General features: G+C 40.9%; 1 protein-coding gene across 1 annotated transcript in view; it reads right to left on the reverse strand.

Annotated features, from left to right (window-relative positions):
* Positions 1-10627, reverse strand: part of LOC134538431 (ATP-binding cassette sub-family G member 4-like) — a 327680-nt gene that overhangs the window by 58404 nt on the left and 258649 nt on the right. Inside the window, exon 6 of the mRNA XM_063379755.1 lies at positions 265-393. Within this exon, the coding sequence (XP_063235825.1) occupies positions 265-393 (129 nt within the window). The remainder of the gene's footprint in view (positions 1-264; positions 394-10627) is intronic.

Below are 10627 nucleotides of genomic sequence, written 5' to 3' on the forward strand. Positions count from 1 at the left end.
TTTCATGTAAAAATAAATTTACGAAAAGTCTACTTTGTTTTAAATTTCAAAACAATAATTATTTTTTTTTTAAATAAAAAAACATGACTTGTAGATAACTTTGCATGGGGAAGACCTTTGGTGTGCAAAGAATCAATATCCTCTGGCAAGCACGTACTCTGATACAAACTAAAAAAAAAACAAGTGTAAGAAATGTACCATGGTGTTTAGAAGGTAGCGTTTACCATAGGATGACTGGTAGGGAGGGAAAGACAAACTTCTTACCACTGGACACTATGGAGTTGCTGTAGTCAAAAGCAGCCCTTCTTCTCCAGTCATTGCACTTCCCATTCTCTATGGCATTCGTCAGTTTGTCCTTATGCGGCCCGTAGTCTCCCGTTGCTATTTCTAGAACTGCAAGAACCCAACCATGGAGCTTTAACATCACAACAGGTAGTCTCAAATACCAAAAGTAAAACTTCTAGTAAGCATCTTACTGTTAATGTTCGACAAAGATAACTGTTATGGATATATGATAAGAAACAAATATGGTAACTGTAACCACAAAGTTACATCGTTTTACAAATTTCAAAATTTATATTATGTTGAAAATTAAAAAGGATACATACCAACATTATAAGTTCCAAATATAAACATCAAGCAACATGTAGAAAATCCTCACAAGCCTTTTCATTAAACTGTAATAGTATTGTTTATTTAATCAATTGTTAAGTTGTACTACACCACCAAAGCTCACAGTTGCAACAAACTGATTATTTTATATTTGGAAAGTATTCCGATTCAAGAAGATGAAACTCAAATGCATCAAGTAATGCACAACATAATTCTTTTGCTACTGCCCTTGTGTAGTTAAAGAAAGCTTTATATTAATATTCTTATAAAGGCACTGTAAACTGGTTTAAGTGCACGAAAGTCACAACAGTATACTCAGAGGTACACAAGGAAGAAACATTAAAAAAAAAAAGAACTTACTTCTCATAATATGAAGTATAAAATGGATCGTATTTGAAGTAATAAATATAAAAAAATAACTTTGCTTAGAGCTTACTTACCCTTTTCATTGACAATTATGGTTTTTATTATTTTATTTTCATATCAGAAATTAAAATAATTACACTGAACGGAATTAATGGGAAGGCCCCGGCCGTTAAAGCGTATAGAGTACAAATGAATAATATTTTTTTTCCTGGAATATACATTTAATATTCACCTTTGACATAAACAATTTTTACAAAAAGAATTAGCATAAATAATTTCATTAAAGTTGAAATGATTGTTAGCCCAAGCGTGAGCTGCACTTAATAGAAAGGAGCAAGTGTGCCAGTTTTGACCAATCAGCACGGTTCCCATTCCCCACCAACCCCCTCGCGACTTAAACTCAAGGTCGAATCAGCGAGCTATGTACGTCAAAAAATGACCCCGCACTTACGTCTCTAAGACTAATAATTAGGCAATTATTGAGACAAGACAATATTGACCTTTTCGTTAGGGTGCAAATTTCTGTTCTGGTACCCATGTGTTTCGTTTTACATGATAAATGGAGGGAGGGGGAAGAAAATGATCAGGCAAAAATCAGTTAACGGTGTACCCGTGAACTGCAACCCGCTAGAAAACAGGGAACACTGTAAGAAAATAAAAACTTTCAGTAATGATAAACTCTGAATGAACTACAAATGCTGGCAGTGCAGTGATTCAACCGGGTGGCCACGATCAAGATCACCCCAAAAAAAAATTATGGACGCGAGGGGTTGAATCAAAACCAGATTACAAAATGTTTTAAATCACAGAAAGCAAAATTACAAACCTTTTACATTATAGTTTAATACTTTTGTCACTATCCCTTTAAAAAATAACACCTAACAACCCTCTTTACCGAGGCACACACACAATGTGCAGAGCTTCAGAAGAAACCATGCTATTTGAAAACCGTTCAAGATAGAATGGGAGTGGGGTTTGTTTACGAAAACCATTTAAGAATACGTTTAGGGCAAATTGGTAGATTTTTTTTTCCGGATTTCATTTCTCAACTGTATTTTTGGAGAGTTAAAGTGGCCAAAATGTGTCTTTTCAGAACCATTTTTAGGCAGGAAACCCTCAGTAGAGATTCTTGGAAGCACTTAAACGACTTGAATGACACACCAACGTTTTCAAATGGTAGAGTTGGGACCTCATGACTAATTAGTGGCTCTGCTGTGTTCTTGTTTCTGAACTTCTGACACACAAAGCACCTACTAACCGTCGCTTCGATGTCCACTGACATGTTCGGCCAGTACAACAGCTGTCTGGCACGAGCTTTGGCTCTCTCGATGCCTAGGTGTCCTTCGTGCAGACGGAGTAGCATTTGCGGACGCAGCATTCCGGGTGCCACTACACGGTCATTTAGAAAAAGGAGACCGTTGTCGGCATGCAAGTTATGTCTCTGAACAAAAGATGCTTGTGCCTGTTGGCTGACACAATTTTTATGTTCTGGCCACTCTGTTTGACAGTATTGTATCACCTCACTTAGTACTTCATCACCTGAAGTTGCCTGTCTGAACTCAGCCTTTCGCTCTTCTGACATCTGAACACTGTCACACACACCGACAGTGTGAACCATCTCGTTGGTCAGCTCAGCCTCTCCATCGTCACACTCTCGTATATAAGACCGTGACAACAGATCCGCTACATGCATCAGTTTTCCCGGAATGTACTGCACTGACAGTGTGTAACGCAGCAACTTAAGTTTCATACGCTGTAGTTGTACTGAGTAGACCTCTCCCACATTTTTTTTGAATACGGGCACAAGAGGTTTGTGATCTGTGTACACAGTGACGTTACTCCCATATATGAATTGATGAAATTTCCGTGCCACAAACACTATACTTAGCATTTCCTTCTCTACCTGTGCGTAGTTTTTCTCTGCTGGTGACAAACTCCGAGACGCATAGGCGATGGGTTGATCCCCGCACATCAAAAACACCCCAGGCCATCCTTGGACGCATCACACTGCATCGACAGAGGCTTGTTGGTGTCGAACAGACCTAACACTGGAGTCGTCCTGACCAACTCTTTGACATGCCTCCATGCTTCTTCGTGTACCGGCAGCCATTGCCACTCAACATTAGTTTTCAGTACAGTAAGTCCTCTATTTACGTCGTACCGATTTACGTCGTTTCGGATTAACGTCGCTAATGTTTGAGTACTCATGTTTCAATTTAAGTTGTCACCGATTCACAATAACGTCGTTTACAATGACCGTAAATCTTTATTTTAACCAAAACAACGTATATAATTCGTTTATAATTCATTGTTTCCTTCGGTAGTTAATTTATGCTATGTAGCGTAAGCTACACGTTCACCGCCTTATCATACATCATGAGGGACGCTTCCTGCTCTCCGCTGCTCTCCGCGCGGTGATGCAATACTACCAGCCCGCCCGCTCGGCCACCCACGTATCTCGCACGTAGAAGTGTTATCTACTTCCCGCAACGACACAGCATTTTCTCCTACCCCTTTTCGTCCAACTCCTTGGCACTTCAGTAGAGGTGTAAAAGTAACTAAAAAAAGTCTACCCGTATGTATTCGTTACTATAACAATTAGTACTCGTTACTATCGTATCGTTACTCGTTACTTCTGATACCGCATAACATGCTATGTTATGTAACAGCAACGAATCGAGTCGTATTTCGTACGCATACAGTATGACGTCGCGTAAATAATAATAAATCGAATATAAACAATTAAAAGTATTTGATAATTAACAGCTTTTGTTAACCAAGAAACAATAAAATCTCATTAGAGCAGCTTTATTATAATATCTCTTTTAAGATAAGAACAAAAAACGTGAAAATACGCAATAAAAAACAAAAACATACATATTTATAATTTTTAAAAAATACTTTCTTACGTTGTTTCTGTTCCAATCTCAAACTTTGTCTACACACACAATACCTTTAATAAACAGTAAAAAACTTGGACGACGAATTTCCAAATTATACTTTTCTTAATAAACAAACATCGTTCTTTGTAACGAATAAGCGCGCGCATGCGTAAAACATACGAAAAATGCGAGTAACGAAATGCATTCGTGTGTAACGTTTCGTTACTCGTTACTAGATGCCGCACCCGTTACTCAGTAACGAATACATACGGTTTGCTACAGCTCTACACTTCAGTCGCTATGATATCATTGAGTTGACCGGAGTTTTAAACGTGCCGTTGTTAAATTTATCGTGATTAAATGCGTTTGTAGTAGGCCTACAGTATCAGCTCACTGCAATTTATGATTTTTTCTTCATAAGATGTCTTCCAAACGACTATATATCTGTTTTTATATTTCAATCAATAAAAGTAATAAAGAAGCTGGTTAAATAACCATTCTATAAAGCTGAGAAGTACTAGTTGGACTTGTTTCCCACGCTGTCGGTTGTAATTTGCTGATAAAATTGCCCGTTGTCACGTCTGTATGCCAGCGCTTCCGGCCGACCTTGGGCCGTGGTCGGCCGGTGGCATGAAACATGGCTCATTTTGCGTCGTTTCTATTTACGTCGCGGTTTTCAGGAACGTAACCCCGACGTAAACCGAGGACTTACGGTAATTCATGCAGGGGTGCAATGATGGTGGCTAAGCTAGGCAAAAATTTTCGTAGATAGCTTATGAAACCCAGTACCCGTTTAAGTTTTACCTTGTTGGTGGGTGCCTGTAGAGCGAGCACTGCCTGCACCTGTTCTGGATATGGTTGCATACCGTTCTTGGAAAAGACATGTCCAAAATACTTCACTTCAGGTTGTTTGAACTGAATCTTGGCTTTGTTGAATTTTACATTAAGGTCCTTAGCTCTCTGTGCTACCTGCAATGAGATCTAGTCATGTTCCTGCTCATCAGCTGCTGCAATCAACAAATCATCAAAATATACTATTACCCCTGGAATGTGACCAAAGTTCTCTACATTCACACGTTGAAATATTTCTGGTGCACTGGATAAACCAAATGGGAGTCTTCTAAACCTGTAGCACCCAAATGGCGTACTAAACGTGCAGTAACGACATGACTGTTCATCTAGCTCAATTTGATAGAAACCATCTTTCAGATCCAACACCGTGAAGACTGCCTTATTGCTAAGTTGACAACTTAATTCTTCCAGTGTTGGTATCATATGATATTCCCTTCTGATTGCTGTGTTTAATTCCACTGGATCTAAACACAGCCAAAGTGACTTATCTGTCTTCTCCACGATCGTTAATTGACTCACCCACCCAGATAGCTAATCGACCTTTGCAATGATCCCTACATTTACAAGGACCTCCAACTTCTGCTTCAGCCTGTCTCGAAGTGCCAGAGGGACACTTTTAGGGGGTTTCGCGACTGGCTGTATTGACTTGTCCAATGTCAAGCTGCACTTGTTAGGCATGCACCCTGTTCCTTCGAACACACGCGAACTCTGTTGTAAACTGGGCATATGAGATACCCGATGCGATACCAGCTGGCCTACTGCTCACACTGTCAACCACACTGCGGGAGACGAGTCCTAACAGGACGCACCCTGGGAGTCCCAGGATTGGCATCCTACAATCATTGTCTTTGACTACAACAAATTCCAACAACACTCGCGTACTGTGTTTCCTCTGTCCACGTGTGCAACAAAGAAACGCAACCACCCCCACTGGCTTTATTTCGTGACCACCGAATCCTTCCAGGGTTACGTTAGGTTGCTTTAGCTCAGTTGTGCCGTCAACCTGCTTCACGAGAGACTGTGACAGTATATTTACTTCCGACCCCGTGTCCAACTTAAATTGTACACTCTGGTCCCGCACACACACATCCTGGACCCACTCCTTACGATACTGTTTGACACTCTCTATGATAGCACGTCATTCGCTTGATCCTACAACTTGCAGCGTACTTACAAAGAAGTCCTCTGGCCCACATGTCGACTCAGTTACCCTAACCTCTTGCACCTGACTAGTGCATGCAACTGCAAAGTGATAGAATTTTTTACACTTGTAGCACTCTTTTCCAAATGCTGGGCACTCATTTTTCTTGTGCTCTCTTCTACACCGTCGACACCGAAAGCCTCCTTTGACCGCCTGCTGTAGATGGGGTTGTCTCTGTTGTTTTGATGTCCTCCAAACTGCGTCGACCCCCTGTTCACTCTGGGACTCTTCCTTCATTGTTTTGACATGGTGTTGCACTGGAGTAACCACCTTGCTCTGTACAACACCTGCACGCTGTTTGCCTAATTCTGCCACTCGGCATTGTTCAATTGCCTTGCCTAGGCTAAGATCAGGCTCTCTTAACAATCTCTCTTGTAGGCCTTTATCTCGAATGCCAAGCACTATGCGATCCCTAACCACACTATCTGCCTGATCTTTGAAGTCACAGCTTTTCACAAGTTTCTTTAGATCCCTCAAAAATGAGTCAAACAACTCACCCTCTTCTTGCGAACGACAATTGAACTTAAAGCGTCCCACGATGATGTTCTTTTTCGGGTTACAGTAGGCCTCAAAAGCTGCTGTTACCATTGTAAAATCCGTCTTGTCTTCGTCAGAGAGGTCAAACGTGTTGTATAGCTCAACAGCTTCGTCTCCGATTATATTGAGCCACATGGCAACCTTGACTGCCGACGACTTCGATTCATAGCCCGTCGCCAGCATGAAAATGTCAAAACTCTGCCTGAACTTGCGATAATTTTCACATAAATTGCCATCGAGAGCTAGATACGGTGGCGGTTTGAACGACTCCATTGTCTATCCCGCCCGACACACATGCAAACAGAGACTGCTCAAACTAGTTTGTTCCACTAGCGCCACATGGCCCACCGCTGGCTACCGGTATTTTGAACACCTGTAGGCTATCCTACCGACTGCGCCATGTTTTATTTCTTTATTATTCACTATTGGTTACAAGACATAATAACACGTTCCAGTTATGATCTATTAAAGGTCCGCCATTACTTGAATACTGCTCGCCTTCATGTCTGCCAACTTCCAATCACAACAACCTCCCTTGCATTTTTTACTATCACAAATTATACTGACAGATATTTCCTTTGATTGGTGTAAACTAATACATATATATATAATTTTATGTACAATAATATAATATTATGAAGATTTGCATTGACATTTTACACCCATTATATTACACTTAGTAAGGAGAAGGTGGTAATATATAACCTGCTTTTAATGTGGAACCCCCTAATATTTCGGCCAGGAAGTGCTGCCCTCGCTTGGATGGTTACGGAAGTGGTTCTCCTTTTGAAGCGAGACCCTGCCATGATTCAGTCGCCTACGTTTACCTATTGAGCAAGGACATGTTCTGTTTCTTTTCCTGCTTACCAAACAAATTTTTTTGAACAAAGTTGCATCAATTACTGTGAAATTTGTAGCGTAGGAAACCAAATTTTCATAGTGTGTAGCTGTTATGATCAAGTTTCCCCAACATTTCCATGGCGTTGAATTTTTGTATTTCTTCCTTCAGACCCATTTCAACATTTTTTTTTTTTTTTTTTTTTTTTTTAAATGTTGATTTTGGTAATATTGAATCCTATGTGAAAATAATAAAGACACTTCCTTCAAAGGGTTCCATATTACCCACCTCTTTCAGTTTCATTCCAAGTAAAATTACTTTTACTTTAAAAACTAATAATAATTTATTTAAATACTTTATCAATACTCATTAATATTCTTTTTTAGTTATTTTGTTGCAGAATGCCAAAGGCATTGCTCTCCAGAATGAAGGAGGTAAAATAAGAGGAAAGTATAGGACAAAAGTAAAATAGAGCGAAAAGAAAATGGGTCTAAAAAAATCTGTTAAGTATTACTATTCTTTAATACCTTGCTTACAATTAAGACATGCCTGCTTATGAGGCAGTAAAGAAGGAACTTGATGAAGAACCAACCCCAGAAAATGACATAGCGGCACCGCACATTTCACCTCCAAGACATTCATCCTGTGCCCAAAAAACGAGACAACCTACAATTTTTTTTTTTGTGTTGGCAAGCTCACCCTACAAAAATCATTTACAAACATCAAAATTAACAGAAACAAACATATAACGAGTGTGTGGAACATGGAACAGGAAGAAGTGCAGCACTAACTGTTCAGAAACATGACAGCTGCTGACAACATAATGCATCTTTATCAACATCAGCGACACTCCCAAAACTTCAAGAAATGATAAGGGCTCCACCTACCTGGGCATACAACACACATGGTGTGCAGAGCTTTAGGAAAAACTACACGATTTGAAAACTGTTCAAGATATCAGAGTAGGGTCTGTTTACAAAAAGCATTTGAGAATTCACTGAGGGTTGATAAATAGTTTTGTTTCCCGATTAAGTTTATAACATTTATTTTTAGAAGAGTTATAATGGCTTAAAAGCGTGTTACCAGAGCAATTTGAGACATAAAGAACTGGTACAGATTCTTGAGAACATGTAAGGCACTTGCATTACACCTTTAATTTCTCCGCCACATAATGATACACAGTCACCGCTCATATTTAGTAATTGTCCAATGCACGACGTAAAGGCTGCACGCCAATTCAGACCTTTCCGCTTAGAGGTCATGCCGCGCTAGAAGCACCAGCAAGCGTCGTGCTTATCATTCCACCCCACTAACACAGACACACCCCTTACTGGACGGGCCACTTATGTAAAAAATTAAGAAAAGACAAGCCTCGCCTCTTAGTTCGTCGGCTGACACATAGTTTGAAGGAAATAAATCATGGGATTTGGATTTTCCTGCAGGGGAAGAATATCCTGCACAGGAGGATGCAATATGCATATTCTACAATGGACAGTTCACCCAGATTGGGATTGGGTGAGTTGTGGGTTCAGTGTGTGTGGTGATGGCTCTGTGCTCTCACTGAGTGCGGTGCAGACCACCCATTATTACTGCAAATGAAACTCTGAACTGTTCATTGTAATCAAATAAGAAGTTATTTCTACTCCATTCAATAAAATTAGGTTATATTCTGTATTTAAAAAATACTGCACTTATGCTATTTCTTGGTTTTATATTAAATTATCTCATTTTTGTATAAGAAAAAAATGAGTTTCACTTTACTTTTAACAAAAGTCTACCACCCACTTTTGTCTTCTTAAAGTTTGGGTATAAATAAATTTTGACTTTATGCAGGTACTTAAACACAAAAATAAGAGTTTAGGTGTTAAATATGTTGCACCTGTACTCTGACCGTATTCCCAGTGCAGAAAACCGCTTCCAGTCCCTTAATTTTTGGGAACGGATTTTGGTGTCCTATCCGTGACCTATATGTTGCCAAAACTTCCGCACATGCGCTGAGCTCACTTTTTTGGTAATTACGTCCTGATGGCGGACCCACGTCTGGCGCTATTAACACTTATATAGTGATTTTCATAAAAAAAAAAAGGGAATGTTTAAAGTGTATTGGTGTGCCAAATGAAACTTTATGGTAACAAAACTATCCTTGAATACATTTTGTACACATTAATAGCCATAAAACGAAATAATCACAAATTAAAAAGTACTCGAAACAAATAGAAAGGCAGTTCCATTTTGGTGTGATAGTGCTGCTGTCTCCAGGTTTTTTTCCGTAACAATTTGACGCCGCCGTCAGTGCTCCCTCTGAGAGCACAGGCCGTTATGTGTCCTCAACACCTGATCAGTGCCGTGCCTCGAACACGCCCGTGCGTGCAACATAGTGCAGTGCCCCGAACGGCGTGACGTCAGTCACGGCCTCCTACGTGTGCAAAGCGCCCGGCCAGGTGTGGCACTGCACAACTAAATAATATGGTCATGCATTCGATAAAACAAGCAAAAACTAATACTTGTAAAATAACTAATAATTAATTTTAGTTAAATAATCATTTTGTAAACCAATATCGTTCACAAAACTGGCCGAAATCATCTTCCCGCGCTCCGCAGTTTCCCGCGGAATTTTCCCCCTCCCTGGCCCCGGTGGCCAGGGAGGTTAGTCAGTAGCCATCCAGCACTCGCCAGGGCCGGCAGCCCCGCGCACGGGGAGCATTCATCTTTCGCGCCAACCTCACCATTCACAGCAATAGGTAATTATAGTCAAACCGTTTCAACAGCTCCCCGGTCGGCCCGAACCGGCCGTACGATATTTCGTGCGGTCTTTCAATATAATGTGTGACTCGCCACCGGGTCTTTCTTGTGCTACGTAAATTAATTAGGTGACCCACCGTGGCACCTGCGCCTCACGCTACTGTGCCAAACGCGAGACTAAATTTACGGACGATTCATCAACTGGGACGTGCCACGGTCACGGACGCGATATCCCGCCGGATTCCGCCGTGCCCGTACCCAGCATAACGTGGCCCTCGCCACCACGCGGAGTAGCCGCCATTGTGTGACCACCTGAGTGAGACACTCGAACTTGGCCCGAACTCGGGACTAGCCCTAGTGACTATAGTGTATTGTTTTGTATTAAGTAACTTTGTATGACCAGTCGTAAACGTATTTCACGTTACGTCCCACACAAACATTAACGTGTGCATAAACAGGCTTGCCGCTCACCCGAGCATTCATCTCGCAACTCGCCGGGTAACTACCCCTCTTAACGTACTAGCCGCCGGACTATCAAGCAACCGTAACGAGTACCGCCAATTGAGGGTGGTGTAGGCTGAGTGGAGGTCGACGATG

The sequence above is a fragment of the Bacillus rossius genome, chromosome 13 (assembly GCF_032445375.1).
Source record: "Bacillus rossius redtenbacheri isolate Brsri chromosome 13, Brsri_v3, whole genome shotgun sequence".
Lineage (NCBI taxonomy): Eukaryota > Metazoa > Arthropoda > Insecta > Phasmatodea > Bacillidae > Bacillus > Bacillus rossius.